This window comes from Syngnathus acus, chromosome 23 (assembly GCF_901709675.1).
Source record: "Syngnathus acus chromosome 23, fSynAcu1.2, whole genome shotgun sequence".
NCBI classification, from domain to species: Eukaryota; Metazoa; Chordata; class Actinopteri; order Syngnathiformes; family Syngnathidae; genus Syngnathus; species Syngnathus acus.
In genome coordinates, this window is record NC_051107.1 from 3784934 (window position 1) to 3807755 (window position 22822).

Consider the following 22822-nt stretch of genomic DNA (forward strand, 5'->3'; position numbering starts at 1 on the left):
GGACTTGACACTTCACGTTAAGGAAAAGAACACCGCTTATTAGTCATAGCGGTCTTTGTATCAAAATATTAACTGAAGAACAAACTGGTGGTTGTTTTCCAATATGTCGGTTTTCGTCATGCAAAGAAGTAGTTACTCTGAAAGTTCAGCACAGTGTCAGCGCGTTAATAATTACATATGACTGAAAAATCTGTTTGAAGATATTTATCTTGCATTGTTCTGTGTTTGGTCACCTTAACCTGTAGGCTAGCCAAGCTAGCTCAAGCTAGCTAGCCATAGCTACCTACAGCAACAAAGTTGATACACACAATCTTACAATTCTTCTTTCTATGGCACTTCTCTTTTTGCCACTATCTCCTGGGACAAGTTGCTCAACAATCATTAGGGGATCTTATTGTGTTCTTTCCAAACAAAGCCGAAACGAGTGGAACATTCCAGCCACGAAGCGTCATCCCTGTGGTTGCGTTGGACCCTGAGTCTTCTGCCGATTTTTAGGCGAAACGTTGGGGAACCTTTTCACTTTGGAAAATGACATGTGACAAAACGCCTGCTGGGAGTTCTCCATCCTGTGATTACACGATATACTGGAACGTTTTAAACGCCAGCCTTTGTTCGGCATCATCTGTCAGACAAGCGAGGACCTTAGGCAGGATTATTATGATGACTAGATTCCACAGAGACCTTGTTTCATTAGTGCGGTGATTATTTAAAACACACAGTGATGCTTGGAAGACCTTTAGGCAGGCGAAGCTTCCAAGAACATGGTTAGCGATGGTCTACACTATGTTTCAGATTTCATCCAGTTTTCTGCTTTGGGAGCTGTTTGGCTGTGTATACAGAGATATCGTGAGCCGCCAACAGCCACAAATTACTATTTTTGCTTCAGCAAAAGTCCGCATAAATGACGTTGACAAGTCGATCTCATTTTTGGCATTACCGGTGGGCTAGAACGGACAGCACAGAAACACGAGAATGGAATGAACACACAGGGAGTCAAAAAAAAAAGAAGAATAATCTGAAAACCATAAAACTGGAGATTGCCAATTAGCTTCCAAGTATGCGTCACAAAATATTTAAGTGCACAACCAGCCCATTATTCTGATGCAGATTATCTTCGGCAAAATACAGCCAACATCTTTAAGGAAGAAACATCAGCCATAAAAGCATAATGACATGCAACTATTTTCCCAGTTTGAAAATTGAACTGAAATTATCTTTGTGGAAGAAAAAGAATGATGCTGACATTATGCTGTCAGAACAGCAGGCATCACCAAGACAACGAGAAGAAGAGCGTTAGGTTGACAAACACATCCTGCCAAATCGTCTTCAAATTAAATCATAAATGCGGCATTTTTTTTTTTTGCAGCCGTGCCGAAAAAGTCCTCTCAAATGTCTTACTGACATTTTACCGTGCACTGTGGAAGTTTCCACCAAACAAAATACCACAACTGTCAAAACCAATTTACTACGAATATAACCACATTTTCAAATGTTTGCATTTTCTTCGAAAATATTCATTTTTTAAAACCAAATATTTCAAAACAGAGTCATACTCTAGCCTTAAAATATTCTAATGAATGCTTAAGCTAATGAATTCCTTTCAATGCCACCGCAGCCTATTATTTCATATAATTGCTGTCAGCAGAAACCTATCACCAAATATGGTCGATTCAATATTGTTTTCACAAATCGAATGGGGCAAGGCACACAAAAGACGGGGCGAGGCAGTCTTGAGATGACATCGGCCGGTAGCGTACCGGTCGTTTTGACCAGCTGCAACCACGTCCGACAGCTCAAAAACCGCCGCTATGCGAGTGGGCACGTGACGGAGAGAAATAGACGCTTCCAAAATGTGCAAAAATCAAAATTACAGAGCTGAGGTTGACCAGATCGCAGCTGCCAAACACATGCAGCAAAGGAGAGAGAACTCAAAGGCGTGTTGGGGAACTGGAAAAACTGGAAAAGTGTCAACTTAAAAGTGACACGATTCTCTGCCGGAACAAAAATAACAACAGAACGCTGTGTGTCTTAATCATAACTCAATTATATTTACAGAAATAATGGACTTTAATTTGTGTGTGTGTGACATTTAACTCGAGGAAACAGAATATCCGTATCTACATAAATTCCATAAAAACAAAGACAAACCAAAAAATGTAAAGATAAGTAGTTGGGCAGTAGTCCTCAAACTTTTTACCACCCAAAAATATTTGGCCTACAGACCATTAGAAAAAAATTCTGTCAGGTTTATAAATCTCTGGGGCGAGTTTTATCTTCTCCAAGGGCACGCTTATTTTGTTATCGCTTCAGGTCATCAGTAAATTCAGCCCATGGACTTCAGAGAACAGATAATATTTCAGTTTGATTCTAAACGACATAAATTGAGTGCATGTGAGAATAATGGGGCTATATAGCGAAAAAAAAAGGCAGAAGAAAGTCAAAGTGTTCATTATTTTCTCAGTCATGGGGTTCTGCGGTGAGAATTGGGTCAAGAGGCCCCAGACTGCTGCTGTGCACACTTAACTCACCCCTGAGCTTCTCCTCAGGAAACACATGAAGGAAGGGAAGGCATGTCAACTCTTTGGATGAAGTGTTGATTGACTCCTGCGGTGAATGACCATATTTCCTAAAAACCACTCTGACAGTCTTGCTAGTTAGCAAGGTCCCAGGGTGGGTGCACAGGTTATACAAAGGCTAAGGTGCGGAAGCATAGTGAAAACGCTGAAAGAGCATTTTCTGCAGTTTGCAAAAAAAAAAATAGGCTCGCTTATTATCTTCTGTCATAACACAGGAAAGAAGAGATTTAGATTTCGACAGATTTCAACTTTGTTGACATGGGCTTAAATTACTTTATCAGCTAAGACACATTTATATTGTTTGTAATGTTACGTAACCAGATTTTCAAGCATGAAGAATTGCTCATCCGACAAACTGTAACTTCGCTGCTATCATGGCTAATGCTAGTCATTTAAGATTTTCTCAAGACAAACACAAAATTGGCCATGCAACAGATCTGATCTTGGAAAATCTCGTCCGTTAAGGTACCACTAGACCGGCTGACTGAGACTCAACGTACGGACTAAGGGGAATAACATCCCGATGAATCGGCCTGTGAGATCAACGTCTCAAGAACGTCCAATTTAAGACCTGTCTGTCGTTTACCCATCTCCACATTCTAGAAATAGAACCTATTTTAAGAGCTCTTCCTCCTCTAGCTTTGTTTATAACATCAAATAGATCAAGATGGACTCTTCTGCCTGGGTGGCTTTGCGTTTGACTGCATACAACCTTGACAAGGGCGAAGTCGGGGCGTGCTTTGGTCTCTATTTCCATCACCCCCTTCTGTGAGCATTAACAACCCTCACCCCTTCCTCAACATTCTAGCACGGTGTGTTTGTCTTTTGACCCACTTTGACAGAAAATCAAAGGCTGGCTTTTGCTGTGTCAACACCACCGCCAGCAGTAGTATCTTTGTTAGCGCTGGACTCAGATGGAAAGAATGAGCCAGGAGATAAAAGCAGGGGTCCTGTGTCGGAGCCATTAGGGCGGTCCCCACTGAAATCACGGTTCACTGAACACTTGGCCTTGAAAAAAAAAGTGTGTGCAATTGGGGTTTTATTGGAGGTTACCTTTCTGCAGGTGTATGTTCAGGATTTCTGTTCAGTCCCTAATTCTAGACTTAGGCCATGTTCAAAGTACAATCTGCTGTTAGTTCTCAATAAAGCAATTTGTTAGTACAATACTTATTTCATCACGTGGTTGCTCAGTGGAAAAAACTACATGCCGTGGCGGTACAACGTGAGCAAAACAAAACGTCATTTCATTTTTGTGTAAACCTCGTAAATTCTAACACCAATATCACGTGCTCACATGGGCCTCTAATTCTTTGGAAAACGTTATGTCCTCTTCAGTTTACAAGTGGACCTCAGTGCTCTTTGCTTAGTCCAAACCACCCATAGCCTTAAAAGCGAAGGTAGCCTGTTTTCATATCTCATAAGTCTCACTCTGTATATTCTCACCTGACACTAACAATGTACACGTGCTGTGTATAAACAAAGGCTTAATTAACAAACCGCCCTGCCGTCCTCTTTTTTTATTTTCCTTCGGTTTATTCTACGATCAGCGCTGGTCCTGCCCGGATTAGTGAGGAATGCAGGCTGCTTCAAATTCACCAAAGCCTCAGGATTCTGCGAAAATGGCTAAAAACAAACTCAATGCTTCTACTGGACTAACCCCAGCAGAGTCTTGTTGCTGTGTGCACAATTTTGCTCAGAAATAGCATAATGAGCACAAAGGATAATATAAGATTTGAGGCGTAAACAAGCAAAGACGTGTTGAAGAGGCCCAACTCCATCATTGCAGCATACTGTGAAACTCGTTAGCCTTTGGCCCGGTGAGATAAGAACCCGCATGTCAGTTTCAACTCTCAAAAGCCGAAACCCTTTTCTGCAACTCCTCTCCAAAATCACTTCACCGACTACTTTGTACACACTTTGTTTAGCTCTTAGAAGAACCTTGAACAGAACTTTGATCTAAAAAATCGAAAACAATATTCTGTGCACGACTCACAGAATGTGACCGTGACTCGATTAGCGTAGCATATCATCATCCTCATGTTATCGCCTAAATCTTCACGGCCTTATCACCTTGTGCGTTTCAGTCTTTGGTCGCTTTGTTGTCATGTACGTGAGGGACATGCTGACCTTAATATGCCCCCTGTAGTCATAAACAGTCTATGTAATGAGAAATTGTTTTTATTGGACTGCTGTTAGAATAACACAAAATATAATTCAAACCTAGCTTACAGTATATTCCAATTAGAAGTGATGCTATTTGTTTTCAAATACTATGTTCAGATTTTTATCGATGTTTTGTTAGCTTGCCTATTGATTCTTGAAGTCATAAACTAATATTCCCATTATATGTTAGCATTTCATTCATTTCGTGGCCACTCTCCAACGATCCAAGAAATCAACCCATGTCCAGGTACCGTTTTTAAATTCTCGGAATGCCTCGACTGGAAAACCCGTTGACCGCCACGCGACCCGGCCCGATTTGCCTCGTTAACCTGGCCTTCCAAAGTGAGAAGTGACAACACAGCAGCTCTCCCTCCTGCCTTGATGAACGACACGGCAAAGCGGTGATAAATGACTCGTCCTCCCCGCTGAAAAGCCACATGTGCAGTCAATTCACTCTGCTCACGTGAGCCACACAGGAAGTGTGCAAATGTGTTTGCCCAGGGCACAAAAGAGCCTTTGTCGCCCTAATACACTGCAGGTGAATGACATCACTGTGTTGGCTATATTCCCATGAGAAAAATGTCAAAAGTGTGCATCACCCCATCAGTGAATTGATACGCTGACATTTAATAATCATGTCAGTGATTTCACAACATAAAAGTGACTCACTACATTCACTGTCATTCAATGAGCTTCAATTTACCAAAACACAATCTTCTCTGAGGCTCTGGCTTCACCTCGAATGCCCTTGCGATATTTAATTTGTCATATCAGTACGGCAGTTTATGCAAGTGTAAGAACAAGGTGCGAAGTTTACTCAACATGTGACAATTAATGTGTTACAGTCGACACAAACAATCAGCTCTGAGTGTGCAGCAGGTCAGCAGCAGGTCAACCATGCAACCAGAAATGAACAATAACACACCTTTTGATTATTATTATTAAATTCGCACCTTATACACTCCTAACTATACATAAACTTCAAGAAAAATTTAGCTTTGACACGTTTTCAGCAAAATGGAACATAACTATACAAATTAAAATCTCGTGTGTTAGCCTCGGGCTGTATAAAATATGCAATCTTGCCATGCAAATCGTTGGCAGTGACTCTTGTGATGAGCGTTGAGAAAACACAGGTTCAATCGCAGTTGTGTAACTTGCCAAAATGTTTCAAGTGCCGCTTTCAATCCCAACCCGGTGTTATTGTTTTGACACTAGCTGCAATTCTGATGAATATGATTTCAGAATTCTAGAGTGGAGACTATAAAGCTCTTACAAGGCCAAGAAAGTCTGTGTTTAGATAAATTGAACTTAACAATACCCTAATAAGTCTTCCAGCTTGGATCAACAGGGGTACACGGAACCGACTCGGAATGTCAGCTTAGTCGGGTTACCGTGAAAACCACCAAAAGGTACATTGTGTCTTTGCTGGGGAGCGATGCGCTCCATTAAATCACCTGATGAGCAAAGCAGCTGCTGCTCCCTCTCCCCTTCGGAACCCTGTGGACCCCAACCCAGCAGGGACCGCTAACTAATCCTACATCAAAGTACACCCAACCACTTAAATCTGCAGTGATCGTCTTGGTTTTGATGCCTCCTTTTGGACATTTAAACAATCCAAATGGATCCCAAGTGCCATTAAATAAATTACCCTGCACTACTTATTTTCAGGTACTCTAAATAATCTTCCAAATCAGTCCTTTTTTCTTGGAAAAGATGAAAACAACAAATATTTTCTCAGCAGGTAAAGAGGATTGATTGGACGTTGAGTTCAACCGCGGAAGATTAACTGGGGAAAAGCAGTTCGTCTTTGTCAGGGACTCGCCCGACTGGCTCTATTGACGCCATCCAGACCTGAAATTCTTGGTTGGCAGCAGCCTACCATTCCCCAGAACATTCAGTTCCCATCGCGGTGGCCTCTTCTCTAGTAACCCTGAATGTACAGTATGACCACAAAGAAGCTGTAATATGCATTCAGAGTTGTGATATAACTCTCCAACCTGTACCATCTACTGTGCTTACCTCCTTTCTTTCTCATAATACATTCACCTACCATAATAACATCTGTCTTTTCGCCATCACCCCCCTCAAGCATTCTGTTATCGATATGCGCAAGCTGAGGCAACTTTGATGACATCACCTAACTCGCTTTGGAACTTGAAACTCTTGCCGCAGGTTTCTTCTAACGAGTGAGTAGCTGTAGTGGCATTTAATGCATCTCTATGGAAGAGGCTAATAAACCAAGTCAAATGCATCTGTTTTTGTCTTGACGGATGAGCACAGGCGGGCGGTAGTGTGCCGTGGCTTATCTTCTTCGGGTGAAGGCCGGGTACCTGCAGCAGGAACAAAAACAAGTGTTGCTTTCTTTGTCGGGTGGCAGACAGCGGAACCAAAAGTAGGCTTGACAAGAGACAGCAGGGGGGACAACATGACACAATAAACCTATTTATGAACTGCTTTATTGTTAGTACGTTGGCCGTGTTAAACGCCACGGGATCATTTGAGCAGCTTTCGAGCCTTAGACAATAAGTTATGGGCTTCCAGCACATAACCAGAGCGCAGGAAGGACGTTAACCCGCAGGCGCAGTTCATCCCGCAGATTTTGTTTTTGCTTTGATGGACCAACTTTGATAGGAAGAAGCTTCACACTGTAAACCCTGCAATAAAAAAATCATTTTATGACGGAAATAGAGGATAGTAAAAAAATAATCCCGAATGTTTTTTTATCAGGCTTTTGCTTGTTTTGCTCCTAACGTGAAATAATTCGTATTTTTCAACATTTTCCATCATTTCTTATTAAATAAATGCATCAATTCTGATAGCAAAAAAAGACTTGGGCGAAATTGTGAATATTATATATGTAGGGCAGTTTTGATGATAAAATGAAATTTATGTTTTAGAGTTGTTGTCATTTTACAATTTTACGCGTCATATTGCAGCTGTATTGTTTACTGCTATGTTTTATGATGTCCAAGCAGGCTGATGTCAGTGTAGGCAAAATGAGTTTGGAGTTAATCACTGAACCGCAGCTACTGCCTGGGCGAAACAAGAAGTTAATGACAGCCAGCATGTTGCTCCGAAATACTCGGGTTTGCTCTCGCCCTGAAGTCAAATCAATATTTGACTTGGCCGTGTCCCACCGGTGACCCTCAATTGAGTGAATAGGGATGCGAGGTGCTACCAGTGAAGAATCCACTGATGACCTCTTTAACATGCAGGTGGCATCTGTTAAGACGTCACAGTGCTCATGTGTAAGACTGTTTTGGGGCACTGAGAAAAAAGCTCTTCACTTAAATGACGCAAACTGAAAATACCACTGGCTCGTTCCATAATTTTAGAAAAATGTTGTTTACATTAGCTCACAACGCCGTTAAAGATTTTCTCAAGAGTACACAATCAGACTTTATTTTTAATGTGCGGCAAATCAGTTACACCACTTTGTTGTTGCACATTCCGCTTTTTCTCCTCTCGAGTTGCGCTCTCTGCACACTGAGGGTGGTCAAGGACTCGGAAAGCAACTTTCATTACCTCATGAAACCGCCACTGAACCAGACAGCCGAGTCGGTCACCCCACAGCGAGTCTGCCGAAGGCAGCGACCTCGTATGCCTTGGGTGACTCAACAGTGTGAGGGAATAAACAAAGCCAGACTTGCTAGCATTAATCACTCAACACTCTAATTTGCTGCTATACAACTTACACAAGGTTCCGTTTCGGAAAAAAAAAGACATTAAACATGATTATGAGATGGAAACTGAATATCATGAATATGTAGTTTGAAATTGGACTTGTTAACTGGTGTTGAATGAAATAAAACTCTGCCAAGGCCTGCCGGCCCGTCAGACAGGAAGTGCTTTAATCATGGCTTCCTGCGCTTGCCTTGTTTTGTCTGGATGCCGAGAGAGTGATATGTTTCTCATATGTTCAGCAAAAAGTGGTTTGAATTTTGCAGTTACCCTGTGTCAGTTCGTAGTGGTCAAACTCCCCCTTGGCTCGGACCCCCGCCACTGTTTTGCGAGGGGGTATACATTCCGACACATGGTAGTGATGTCACGATAAGGCCCTACACTCGCTCTGACATTTGTTTTCCGAACCCCCGCTGGATCATCTTGCTGTATTCTTGCTACCATGGCTTATTATCGTTAGAGCGGAACATCTCACCTCACGTGCAGAGGACAGTCCGGCCAATACAATACACGCATTGTTGTACTCGCTAATCCCCTGTTTCGGTACATAAACCGGTTTGTTGGCTATTACCAAGTACATTCTTGCTTTTTTTTTTGCGCTCTGTGTAGCTGAGCTTGGCAGTTCAAGGACACTAAAAAAAATAGGTGCACCATTACGTACTCAAATTAAAATGTACGTACTGTGTACACGGACCAATGCTAACACCGTAATATAGTCATAATTGCAGTAAATATTTACATAAAAAATCTTTGGACCATATATACACACTGGTACATTCATTAAAAGTTAATAAAATTATAGATTGTAAAATAAATTGTGTTTTTATAAAGTCTGGACGTATTTGTGTCGTAGATATGTGCCTTAAATTCAGTGATTCGTTTGTGCACCACTAGAGGGCGCTCACTCCAACACGGCTAACTCTCACCTTCCCTTAACGAGGCTTTCTTCGGAAATAGGGTCACATAGAAAGTGAAAGAAAAACCCTGAAAAACTGTCGATGCTTGATGTTTACTTCACCTCATGTTCATCCTAGTAAAGGCTTTGTAAACATAAAAGCGTAATAACCATATAATCATTCGCCACAGCGTGGCCATTACAGGCTAATCCCGCAGAGTGCTGTGGTCACAAAGCGGCTAGCATGACGCAGGGTGGGAGAAGAGGAATGGGGACATTTCACACGTAGTCCGTAACTTCCAAACACGTCACCGTTTTCTCGGTCTCGTGCACGGATTAGGTTTTGCGGCTTGTCTCAAAGCCGTTAATGTGTTTCACATTACAAGGTGCACGCAGACTCGAAGGAGAATTCATATTTGAGTATCGGTTTGAAACTTATCCCATCACTTACGTCGTCTTAACCGATATTATTGACGATTTCTGGGAAGTTCATCGCATTTACTGTTCTTTGTACCAAATAAGGCTTATTTGGAAAATGTGGTTCTCAAATTGAGCTGAAATTGTCAATTTTTCTGCTCCATTAGTCAACACTCCACACCCTTCACTAGATTGGAACGCTAAGATCGTAACGTCACCTTAAATTTTTCAAAGCTCATCAATAAATTTCAGAAAGACATCGATGGTACAGTGTGTGATTGTCGTGTACTGTGAGAAGTGTTTATCTTATCTCGTCTAGTCTTGCCGAGGCTGTAGCCTTCTAATGTATCTTTCTGCTTTTTGTTATGGCTTCACCTCTCTTTTTCTCACCACTGTTTGTCCTTCTGTTGAGCAGTATATTTATTTATTCGCACAACTCTTAAACAACATCACAATGACATCATCTCGGCATGCAAGTCTCATTTACGTAGCGACGTTATGTAGCACACGTTCGGCCTTCCACCTATGCGGGTACGTGTAATTCTGTTTTTTTCTGCAGCTGATGACATTTGGAATTCCGAGAACGCTTTCCGTAGCATTCTGAGAAAAATCAGCTGCATGAAAATATCAGACCGCCATGGTTTTGTTGACACATCAGAGCCTTGTGCAGGTGTCTTTAACTTCTGTCTCCATGCTGCATTGGACATGGCTAGGGTGGAAAATCTTTCCAGCCTCTGGCAAGTCAGATACAGTGGCTACAAATTGAAAAATTGATTTTGAACGGTGCTGTGTAGACTTTTCATATGCACTCTTGTATATCTAAACAAGCTACAGGGAATTTGTAGGGGTTAACGAGAGCTATAATGTTTGGGTAAAAGCTTGTGAGCATTAGTGCAACTATCGAACATAGATATGCAACTATCTCTTCCTTCCAGATAATCTATCTGCATCCGACTGTCAGACCACTGGGATACAATCCGAGTGGGATTGGGGGAGGTGTCTTATCTCGAACCCTGACACACCTGTTTACCTCACACAGTCAATAAACAAAACAGAACTAGCACTGAATAAAATAGAGACACTTGTAGTTAGGACCAAATGCGTCATAGGGGTTTTACTATCCTAATCCAATCCCATTGGACTATGAAGGAGTCCACCTTCATGACTGACATAGTCTTGTTTAAACTTAATCATGATTTAGAAGAGTCATTGGTATGTGGACTTTTGCTCACCAATCAGCTGATTTCATTTCAGTTTACAACTTATCTGTTAGACTTTGGAATGATATACCAAGAGAGCATGTCGTTTTATCAGCAGCGTCAATATGTTAGTCAATTTGTTAATCCGGAAGTTTCAGTCCTGAATGTTGTGTAGTTTCCGGAAAGTGGCTTTTTTTTTCTTTTCCAAAAATGTCCCCATGTGGCGTTCATATTTGGAGATACAGTCCATGTTTTTTTATTGAGCATTCAAAAAGCATCAAGTCTGATAGCTTCGTATTTGAGTCTGTCCGAACCCATTTAGGGTACTTTCCTCTGAATGCTTCACTTCCTTTACACGTTAATCTCCGTCTTTTATCTCCCTTCTGCTGCTTACCTTGTCACCTCCCTAACATGTCCACAAAGGACGTGTTGTCAAAGCCAAGGCGCAGAATCATACGGGTGCACAAAAGGAGGGCTTAACTTCTGACAAGGCTCCCCGAAATGCAATCTGGGCCAGGTGTCTGCAGGTACAGCAAATCTTTGGTGATTTCATCGTCGTGAGTCTTTCAACGTCTCTCCTCTGATATCACGCACAGATTACCTCAGAGCCAACACCATCTGGGAGAGCCATGCATGAAACAGTTTGGAAAAGGCCCATTTGAATTATTGTTGTTATCCTTTCTGCTGCAGCTGGCTAGATTTCCATAAATGGCAATGTTTACATTTCACTTGTATGAAGTGAAATGGTACTTTTTTTTTTTTTAAAGAAAATAATGTAAACATAAATCTCATACATGGCACATATGCACCTGCATCTGGAACATTTTCGTGTTGAGAGACATCGAGACAACGTATAATCAAGTCTGAATTGATGTTGCATAAGAAATTGCTTCGCCCTACTTGGAACCACCAAAGGGATGCTTCAACAGCCTGAAAAGGCGCCGAACCGGTCACAATGAGATAATGACCTCATCTGTTTATCACATGCTTAGAAAAAAAAAAAAACGAAATCTTGTCACATTTGAAATTTGATACGCGGGCTGGTGTTGGACTCTAATCCAAATGCTTGGACCTGTTTTTAGTCAGCACAGTTTTGTTTGTGTTTATTACTGCGGAGAGGTGTGTTTGTTGGCAGGTATCCACTTTTACTGTCTTGTGTGAAAACGGGACGGAGGTGTGAGTAATCCAGCACCGGGGCTGAGTAATGGCTTGAATAACGCGACGCGTTCCCTCGGGTGGTGGATGAGGCCCAGATGGCTAGCCAAGGGTTGACACGCAAACACACTGACTCGAGGGAGAGAGCGTTTAATTCAGACAAAGCCAGACTGCTGGAATCAGCTGGGACCTTGTTGGCACGTAGACAGCTTCCAGACCGGGCAGAACGATGAATTCCCGAATCAACTTTTTGGATTTTTATATCACGTTTGGTTCATTAGTGCAGGTGTCATTCCTAGTATATATTGTGAGCTGATATTTCATAACATGCCTAGGCAGTTCTCATCTTGGTTCATTTCGGTAGATCTGTACAAATGATACATGCCCACCACTTTGGGAAACTGAATATACACTTTTGAGGTCCTGTTCTCAAACCTGTTCTTTGATTCCCGAAATCACACTAAAATCAGCGACCTGGAACAGAACGTCAAGTTTTGCAAAAAGCATTGAAACCTTCAATAGAACCTAAAGTGAACAGGAAGTCGACCTCCATTTCCCTTAACCCAACTCAGGCATTTGTTTGAAAATCGTATGGATCAGTCATAATAAATTGCAACCTAGAAGTCCTGTTGTATTTTCTATTGGGATTCGATTCCATACATTTGATTTCTTGCAATCTTTTGTCAACTACCATTTACGCCGGAACTGGGTTAGAAAACAACTGGTTAAGCTACGGTGGGGTTTCCCCGCTTTACATCATGTCTGACATTGGATCCTGTGGCGACAATGTAAGGCGTGTCATTGTCACGACCTGTCTGTGGCTAAAGGACAGTTTGCTGAAGCACAATTGAGGCAGCACAGCAAGGACATCTCTCCATGTTCTCAACCACACTGTGCTGATTTGCTCCACTGATACTTTTCCTTTTGTTTCTCCTCTTACTGTTGACTGTCTAAAGGAATATTTCCTGAATGGAGCAATAGAAAACAATACAATGATGTATCGCCAACTTCTTAGCTGCTCTAGTAAAGGCTCTCCCTTCTTCACCTGTGAACTTAACATATGGCGGCCACCTGCAAGTGGGTGCTACACAAGCAATCCTTTAAATGGGATTTTATGAGCAGCTGTGATTTAGGATGTACAGTTCAGAGATCAGACATACAAGGGTTAAGGTTTATGTCTAGTAACCTATGGCCCCGCTGGAGTATTTGTGATGCAAGGCTAAAAAACAGATTGAATCTCCAGTTATAAAAATGTTCCCAAACAAATTTGTAATAATAAACCATCCATTTGCGTTTGTGGTCTCTCTCTTTGGCATTTGTGGGAGATAAAAGTTTCAGGTTTCACTTTCTGATCAGTGCTTTTGCAACACTGACAGGTTGTAGGATGGGTTTTCATTACAGGATGCAAGGTTATGAAACGACATGAGTCACGTTCAGCTTGAGTACATTGGAAGTCAGATTTCTAATGAACCGCTTAAAAAAAGAACTTAGTCATTGAGATTGCCGGTGAACCCAAAGAAGTCCAAAATGGGCTAACATGACTCTCATACCACTGCTAAGGCGCCCTGAAAAAACCTTTTGGTCTCTTGCCTATAATGAAGTTGAACACAGACAAGGGGGACCCTTCAGTATGACGATTAGCATGGCGGATTAGTTTCCCCTGCTGGGGTGAGGCCTCAGACATCACCTCTCTTGGTTTTAATGGCGGATTAGCAGCCATTGGAAAGCAGAGCCAGCGTTTCCATTGAAAGGACCCTTGCTGACTTTGATGTCTGATGCCTGGGCGTCCGTCTGGAAATGGATCACAAGGTTGTGCGCAACCCGCTCGACCTTGTTTAACTTTTTAAGGGACGATTGAGTGGTTTGATCTCTGTTTCAGCCCAGTCCGATGAAAAGATGTCAGCGCATATTCTATTCTTGGTATTCAGATTAAGGTCCATGCGTTCTAGTTAGAAATAATGATAGAACTAGTCAGTACCTCCTACTTTTAAGCTTATGAACTTAAAAAAAGGATAGCAGTCGGGTCTGCTCTAGGACCTCACCTGCCGCTTGAACGGGATCAAAAGCTGGAGGTGTCAAATTAGCAAGGGCAACAAAAAATCTCCTGGGGCAGGATTTCAAGTGACTTTTCTGTTTCAAGACAAGGGGGATCAGGAGGAGTTGTTGAACTTCACTCTGAGCCATTGTTTTGGTTTGGAGGGCAGGTTTTTTCTTTGGAAAGTCGACCACACATCTCGATGGAATTCAGATGTTCCGATAAGGATCACATTGTCGGCTCTTTAACTCCTTTTATTACGGCATCCTGTGTTTAAAGTCAGAGTTTGCCATGCTTAAATATTAAGACATCAGCTAAAACGCTAAATCCAACCCACATATTGCTTTTGGAGTGAAAGACGCAGGATTAGCATCAAATACAGACGTCGGATAGAATATACATTGAAAGGTGGATTCATTCCAGATATGCAGCACTGGAAACCTTCCTTTTTTTTTTTTCACCAGACTTTTTTTTTTCACCAAAAAAGGTCTACTTTAAGACACACGCAGGTGTCACTCAATGATACATACCCCTCCAAATCCGGTTTTATTAGTCCTCGCATATTTTCGTGCAAGACTCCTTACGTAACATCTCAGTGTGATGGTTGAAGGTATGCTGATGCCCGGCTCCTGCCAAGATGCTGAATTCAGCAGCTCCAAACAACAACCTGTAATTAGCTCATAAATTCCTGCAACTATCAGGCCATGCGATTATTCAACTCTGTTATGTCATATAAAAAAGATGCTAAATATTGTGTTTACATGGCAAGTGCTCGAGGGGTCATGTTAGTTATGCCATTGGCGGTTGTTTGTGCACAGCTCAGCAATAAGGCCATTCAAACCATGCTTGAGCTCACTTCAAATCTGATGAAACCTCGAGAAACTACTTGTATTGTATCGGAACACAATATTCAAGCAAAAGTCCTGTTAACTCTCAGGGAGAGTATCACAAAGCTACAAACCTCCTCCTAAGGAAATGAAAGCCTCCCCCCTCGAACGCCGCCGCAATATGTCCAACCACTATAAAGCCTACCTCGTAAAATATTGCTTTCACATATTTTTGAGGTGGGGGGGGTCTGCAACACAATCCGACAAGCACAAAATCTTGCTTGTGTGCTGATAACCTGCAGGCGAGGTGAGCCTGGCTTTTTGAACTTTTTTGAATTTTTCTATTGTGAATCTTAGCTTAAGGGCACTGTAGACTTTGGCACTTTCTACTGTTAAGAGTCAATTTTGCTTATATTCAGCAAGGGAGTGAGTGCTGCTAGTTATTATAGAAAATTGATCAATTTAGTAGAAATGCGATCCTACTTTTCCCAAATCAAACATGGGGTCCTCTTCAAGAATTTATCAAATGGTAACGCCAACTTTTAATATGTTTTGTATTATCAGTAGTTCCATCCATTCAACAGACATGTTTGCCATTGAACAAGTTTTGGTCTGACCAAGCAACCCAATGTGAAATCTGATTGGTTAAGGGCAGTCCCTTCACACTACTGATTCTGACCGCCTGGGGGGATGTGAATGATTTTTGCATGTGTCCCGTGTTAATGTTAATTTAACTAACAATCTGTTATATTGTCTCCACTCGGCATGGGGCTCCTCTTTAACATGCATGAGCCACCACGACGATGTGAATGGAAGCGCCCACCCGCCCCATTGACTTTGCGGGCTCCAAGGCAGCATTAAATCATATGCAGATTTCTTTGGAGGCAGAAAAGCTGAGCTAACAAGAAAAAGTAATCTTTTTTTTCCTCCACGTCATTAATAGATTACGACTGCAACACTCTGCAGATGAAAAGTAGAATTATGAGGGGGGAAAAAAAATCGAAAGTGTAAAACTTGAGTCACACAACGTTGCGGTCTTCATTAGGAACGGCTCAAGCATGGCCTACAAAAGTGATACCGAGATTAGCAGAAAGGGAAGCGAGATGGTTTGTGTTTGGGTGTTAATCAGATTCAAGTTCCACAATTGTAGAAACTTTGTGGCTGAGTCAGAGCAATGAGGGAAGTTTATGTATCAGAACCTTCCGCCCGGCCGTGGCCACGGGGCAAGAAGGTTGCATTTTTTTTCTTCTCCTCGTGTAGATGGCTGTCAAATGATGTGATGCTGATGGATGACTGACAGGAGGCTCTGCTGCCCGTGTATGTCAATAATCGGATCATTTAAAAAAAAAAAATGCACAGATGAGTTGCTGACATAAATCTTTCTGCAAGCCCTTTGCAAAAATGTCCCCATTAAAAGATCTAAAAATATCAAATAAATTAGACTTCATTTGGTTTTGCACATGTGCACTCTAAAACGTGCGCTTAGTGTTTTGAGTGGCCTTGCCGTTAATTTGGTGTAAATACCGGTGAAATCCATTACGAAGAACAAACTGTGTACATTACTGGCTCCTGTCTCCATAGCAACACCGAATAACGTTGAATTCCCCTAACTGTTTCAGTCAATTGAACTACTTACGAAGAAAAAGTTTACGGGATTCCTGAGTGGCTATAAAGTCTTTTGTTTAAATAAATTTGTGCTCAGATTGTTGTCTTCAAATTTGACCTATTTGGATAGTGGACCTCAGTAGCAATATCTTAAATGTCATTTTTTAAACCTTCAATTTGATGACTTCCAAAAATGAGCCAAAACACACAGAAATGATAATGATGACGTGACACAAAAGGTTCAGCTGTAAATCTTACACAGATTTTTATTGTTCTTATACTTGGGTAAAGTTAATGGCAAGTACTCTTTTCCCCTCCTTTTTCCTATCTCAGCATACACATACAGAAACCTTCTTTCGACGTACTCATTTCCAACTACGACCATCCAACATTTTCTTAAATAGCTTTCTTTTCATTTCCAAACAGTCTGTTCTCTTCAGCAACATTCTCTTCTTCATCCTTCTTATAACACATTCTGTAATTCCGCACAACTTCAATTCCGTGAAAGATGCTACACTGAAAAGTCTCCTTCGAAATTTCGAAACCATCTGTGGCTCAGTTCGAAAATCAGTTTCAGAACATCCCCGACTTTTGATTTCAGATTTAAATAACGCCTGATGCAAAAAAACAAAAAAAACATGACAACCACATCCTGGCATTTTTGGGTTCAAGGAATGTATAGAAATAAGACGTATAGTTCACTCGTAACTTTTATGTGGTACATCTTAATTTATCTTCCTGTCTTACCTAAAACACATGCGCCACCTATAAGCTAAAACAGTGCTCCTTTTAATATAGCTAAAAAAAATACCACATAAGAATATAAAAAAAATGTAAAACTACATCCCTCTTCTTATGCGGGAAAAAAAATGCTTAAATATCATATTAACGGTAAACATTCTTCCCTTTCTTTTTGTCTTTGGCAGGGTTTCCCAAACTTCCCAAAATTGACAATTATATGGCAGAACAATAATTGGATGTGGGAAACGGAAACCCTGGTCTTTGGGATGGACTTAAAAAGGAGGGGCCAGGTAAACAGCTGCCAAAGTGGACAGAAACAAAGAACACTGTTGTGAGGGTACACGCGCACAATGACACACACATAAATATACAAGACCCACGTTTTCCCGTGTTTATGTACAAATAAGAATTGAGTCTTTTTTTTTTCTCCTTCCACTTTATACCATGGTCTCTTTTCTCTTCCCTAATGAATAAAGGGACCTCTTGTCCTTTTTGGTCTTGTGAGACGCAGGCGGGGAAATAGGCGACGATGACGTGGAAGAGGAAGGGGAATCTGAGGGGGATGGGCTGGTGGTGCCACACGGTGAGCTAGGTGCGGACTGGGTGGTGCGCTGTGGGAAGTTCTCATCTGTCTCCTCCATGTGGACAATGGCGGAGACGGAGGATGGGCGCCGTTTGGGTCGAACGTCCATTGTCGCCGGGGAAGCGGGGTCACCATGGGGTCGGTGGACAGAGATGGCGCTGCGCAGGCAGTTCAGCCACTGCTGCTTGTGGAAGACATCGTTGACCTGGAGCGTGTGCGACTGCGCCTGGCTTGGGTCTTGGGCACGAACCCGGAAGATATTCTTGGCTGGAATGGAAAATTGAAAAAAATATATATCACGACTGGTCCAGATTACACAATGCCAGGATATCTCTGGTAACACGAGCCTCACCTTTGTCAGCGTTACTGAAGGCACCTCTAAACGAACCACCCATCCTGACATCACCGTCCTGCAGGTCGTCCAACACCAGGTCCTGCACGGGAATGGGCTGCCGGTACACTTGAAAACATTGCCGCTCGTTTCGGATGACCGAGCGGGTCAGCACAAGCAGCTCGGTAAACAGGAACACGTGCAGCTTCTGCCAAAGAGACAATGAAAGATTCAGGCTTGGCTACTTCCTCTTGGTGTCGTTAAACAGTAACTGTCCCTTTCCTTTATTGGTCACTCCTAGAGTATGAGACTTATGAATAAGAGACATAATGCTACCCCAGTTCTACTTCCTCAAAGTGAGTAGACTCATTTTCCCTGATTGAGTGGGGGTCTGGCTCCTTTTGATAAGATAGGTCAGGTTGTGTACTTTGCTCACCGTGCCGCTCTTGTTGCGAAGCTCGCCGTGACACAGCAGGCTTTTGCACTGTTCAAGACGGGGATCTTTCTGCCTGTCATCCAAATACTCCAGCTTGTCAATGTAGTACAAGCACTCAGACTCGCCCTTCTTCATGTTGATGTCTGACAGCACCCCTTGGATGATGGTGATCTAAAGACAAGGCATGACTTAATTTCAAGTTTTCTAATGGGTGTTAAAAAAAAAAACATTTTAGAGTTGGTACTTACTGCTTTTTCCAAGCTGGTGACATCCGGGTGTTCGGGCGGAGTGTGTCTCAGGATCTCTTTGAGCAGCAGCGGGTACTTGACCAGGCGGGAGCGTGGGATGTCCAGGAAGCTCCAGAGATCCAGCTTCCGGCTAAATGGCGACTCCAGGCAGCGCTGCAGAAAGTCTTGAACCCGCCTGTCTTGTTTCTTCTGGTCCAGCAGGGCCTTGGCAGCCAGCTGGTTGCTGCAATAGTCTTTGTAAGCGTCTAGCTTGGGCAGCTACACAGAGAAGAAAATTCTTTAATTACCTCGCCCTTAAAGCATTCTTTTGCCGATAGTTCATTTGAGATGAATCTTACCCAATTTACAACAATCTGACCGATCTGGCCCACGGTTCCGTTGGAGCCTGTTGCTTTGGAAAGCTGGGCCAGCAAGTCCTCATGCAGAGGGATGTAGGCATCCAGGTTGCCGAAAATATGCGAGAGTTCCTCTTCTGACATTATGGAGAGCTTCAGCATTGGGTCATGATACGCCTGTGTGGAAGGAGGAAATTGTTAAATAAATCTCTACGAAACCAGGTTGGGAGGATGCTAAAAATAGCTCTTAAAGACAACAGTAGACACAGAAAAGATAGACTGGAGGATAAATTCCTGGTTTTTTATAGTCCCTAGCTTGATTGCGCAGAGGGCCTGCCAGACTTTGATTTAATCTGTTTGCTTTCTGAGTACAAACCTTGCGTGCAAGTTGGAGGTCCTCAATCAGGTCCTGTTCTCCACGAGACAGCTCAAATATGGCCTGAGGTAGAAGAGGAAGGGGTGGGGGAAGGTAGAGGTACACATGAATCAGGTTGCTTTTTACATTGGGGACAACCCAATACCCCCTTCGATTTAAAGCCAGACTCGTGCCGGGTGCCAAGCGACTGAAGTCTAAGTCTTTCTGGCTGCCGTTTGCATTTTAAAAGTGCACACTGTTTATAGCTCCTGACAGCTCGGAAAGATGTCAGACATACAGTAAGTAGGGAGGTAGCTTGCCTCGTTGGCTTGTCAGTTCTGTGTGAAGTCACACAGAGTGGGAAACAGGCTCTGTGAGGGCTTTTATTCCCATTTTGACTATTTGACTTGTGTCAAACTGCATACTGCAGGGTTATGTGAAAGTAGTCTGGACGTACAGTACTGTCTGGATCTCTGAACTACACAGGCTTCATTCTTTCAGTCTGAAGAGATTCTCACCTCCTGCCTCTTGATCTCTTTGGTGGTTAAGGTTTCCTTCTGGTGAACGTCGAGCGTCTCAGACCACAGTGTGCTGTTTCTCCTTTTCGGTGGCGTGGGGGCCGCTGCCTTGCTGCAAGGCTTCTGGGGCATGGCCGGCGACTTGCCATCGCTCCGGAAGGAGGCCTACGGATGGAAAAAGGCCCAGGAATCAGACACTGTGATGTTGTCCTCTTTGACGTTCGGCGGAAAGAAGAGTCACAAGACTCTCACCTGGATGGTTTGGCCGAAGCGCCGGACGGCCCCATTCTTCACCGGAGAGATGAGGTTAGCTAACGACGTCACCCTGCCGAGAGGACGGACACGCTTGTTGCTGGGTTCCTGGATCAGAAAGACAAATGAAGGAGGGAGAAGTTAGCCAAGGATGTAACAAATCATTTGGTTATGCCAACTGTGAGACCTCAGCACAGAGTTCCTTGTGACTTCCTTGTGATCAAATCCATTGAGTCAGGTTATAAATCCTGTTTATTGACTCCACTTCTAGGCTTTGGAGCCAGGAAATAGAGGGAGTTGGGAGATTGTGCTCACAGTGCAGACAGAAATATTGTCTGATTTTGGTTGGACAATATGGAGACCAAAGCGCCTTCACCAGCTGTTGGCTCCATCATGTGAGAGGCAGGCGGCTGGCCCACACTGCACAAAGACCCCCTCTGAGTGCTGATCTGGTCGGAAAGGGGGTCTGGAGGAATGCCAAGAATGCACGAGACTCCGTTCTCAGCTGTTCGCTGTACATTCCCCCCCCCCCCCGTGCACGCTCCGCGACTATCTGCTTGACAACAAGCCCTCTTAAAAATATATCTGTAGTTGATAAATGCTTCCTGTTGCCTTGCTGCTCTTTAACTTCCTTTTCCAGACAGACAGGCGAAGCAGCCTTTCAGGTTTGGTGGCTGTAACATGAAACAGACAGCAGCGGCAAGTCTGGGAACGGGGTCTTCATCGTAAACCTGCAGTAAACCCAGCTCGAGTGTTTACATTGCACGGTGGGGGATGGGGGATGCAGTTGTGTTCACAGTGCTTCTGCAAGTTGACACAGGTTTTTGAATAGGGCTCGCGTGAGAGCAGATCTCCACCCGAGGCAGGTAACCAACCCCCCACCCTGGAGAGTTCGAAGAAAGCTGCCTGGCCGTAGCCCAACAACAACACAGTGCAGTAATCAAGAAGTTGAAATAATGCTTTCAGACGATAGAAGGGACGTTTTGCCTTGGGTCAGCAAAATTTAGGAAACCACCGAGGCACAGCTGTGGAACCAATCCACACGCTCTGGTGCGCCCTTTGAGCTGTTATGACTGTGGTTGACTGGGGTCTGAAGACGCTGAACCGCAGCTTTATTAAGCCCTCTAGCGGTCAGTCTGGTACAAGGTTGCCACATGGCAGATGGACTTGTTTGTGACCTATTATTATCTGTGCAGAATAAAACTAAACACCAAAGGATGCCCTTCCTGTTTTTTAAGCAGACTAGCACCAAACAGCCAATAATCCAATCAAGTTTATTTTTCTTGCAGAAACAGACCCATTTGCAGAACTCTATAACTTTTGTCAATGGAAAAAAACGAATAACGTGGCATAATCTCCGTCCAAACCCAATATTACAACCTCCCTTCTAGGAGGCCTTTGGGTTTCTTTGATCTATACTTAAATGTGCAGCGTGCCGAAAACTCCAGATGGTGCGCCTTTGCCTTTTACAGAAAAGTGCTGAGAATCAGAACCAGACCTCAAATGACAGAGCCAAGGTCATCAATAAGTCACATGCGAAAGTCTGGGAACTCGCTTGTGGAGAATCATCTGCAGACTTCAGAACCTCAGCACTTTTACTGTCGGTGTAACCACATGTTGGTGAAGTTCCTTCCCAAAGACTGCTAAAGGCACAATATACCTTTCTGCAGTCGAGAAACCAGTCCTGCATTGATCAACAGGATCATCAAGTGAATACTTGTTTATTTCTAAATTACCAAACCATAAAGATTGTTTATGGTACTTTGAAACTGCTGATTGCTCCATATCCTACCAACCCCCCCGCTGGGACAAATATTTATGAAAGCTCAGCTAATACACAAAATTTAACAAGTGCGGTTGTTAGATGATTGTCTTAACAGTCCAGAATCAAATGAACAATATAAAAGCAATATGCAACTCACCTCTAACTCCTTGTGGGCTTGGTTCTGGTTGTCTATCACTTGCAGAGTCCGTTTGATAGGCACCAAGCTTCCCAGTTCATCGTAAGCCACCATAGCTTTCAGTAAAAACGCGATATCCCTTTTTTTTTTTAATCCTTTTTTTAATTGGGCTCCAAGTAATCCACAGAGAGAGAGAAAAAAAAGATAAGTTAAATATATATATAAAATATCTCAAATTTAGATTAGCTCTTATCCCCGAGAGGGACTGAGCTTTTAGTGAAGCTCAACCTTACATGCACTCTAAACGTTCGTCTGCTCCAGACAGAGGGTGGGAGGGCTTTATAGCTTACGAGGAGACATGGGGAGGAGGCGGGCTCAAAGTTTGCTGGGACGTGAGAGGACACCACCAGCACGCTATGTTGTTCCATACACTCAGGACTAAAACAGTAGTGAGAAAAAGTGAGATCCCGAGTAAAGTTTACATCTAAACAGAGTTTCAATGTGGGTTTTGGTTGAGCCCTGTGCAAAACCATAAGATTAGCTCAAGAGGCCAGATACTTAAGGTC

At 42.9% G+C, this 22822-nt stretch overlaps 1 protein-coding gene across 1 annotated transcript; it reads right to left on the reverse strand.

The window, feature by feature from the left end:
- Nucleotides 1-16796: 16796 nt before the first annotated feature.
- On the reverse strand, nt 16797-22593 carry net1 (neuroepithelial cell transforming 1). Its single transcript, XM_037243576.1, has 9 exons — nt 22278-22593; nt 20356-20463; nt 20104-20268; nt 19607-19669; nt 19234-19407; nt 18896-19153; nt 18648-18818; nt 18233-18419; nt 16797-18147 (listed from the first exon to the last, which is right to left on the reverse strand). The coding sequence occupies exons 1-9, from the start codon at nt 22368-22370 to the stop codon at nt 17735-17737; spliced, it is 1632 nt and encodes a 543-aa protein (XP_037099471.1). The 5' UTR covers nt 22371-22593; the 3' UTR covers nt 16797-17734.
- Between the last annotated feature and the right edge of the window lie 229 nt (nt 22594-22822).

What these genes read in the sequence shown, in the direction of transcription:
- net1 (XM_037243576.1), bottom strand. Translation starts at nt 22,370, where the DNA reads ATGGTGGCTTACGATGAACTGGGAAGCTTGGTGCCTATCAAACGGACT. An exon ending in AAGCCCACAAGGAGTTAGAG is followed by an intron (nt 20,464 to 22,277) that starts GTGAGTTGCATA and finishes TTTCTGATCCAG; the next exon opens with GAACCCAGCAACAAGCGTGT. An exon ending in GCTTCGGCCAAACCATCCAG is followed by an intron (nt 20,269 to 20,355) that starts GTGAGAGTCTTG and finishes TTCCATCCGTAG; the next exon opens with GCCTCCTTCCGGAGCGATGG.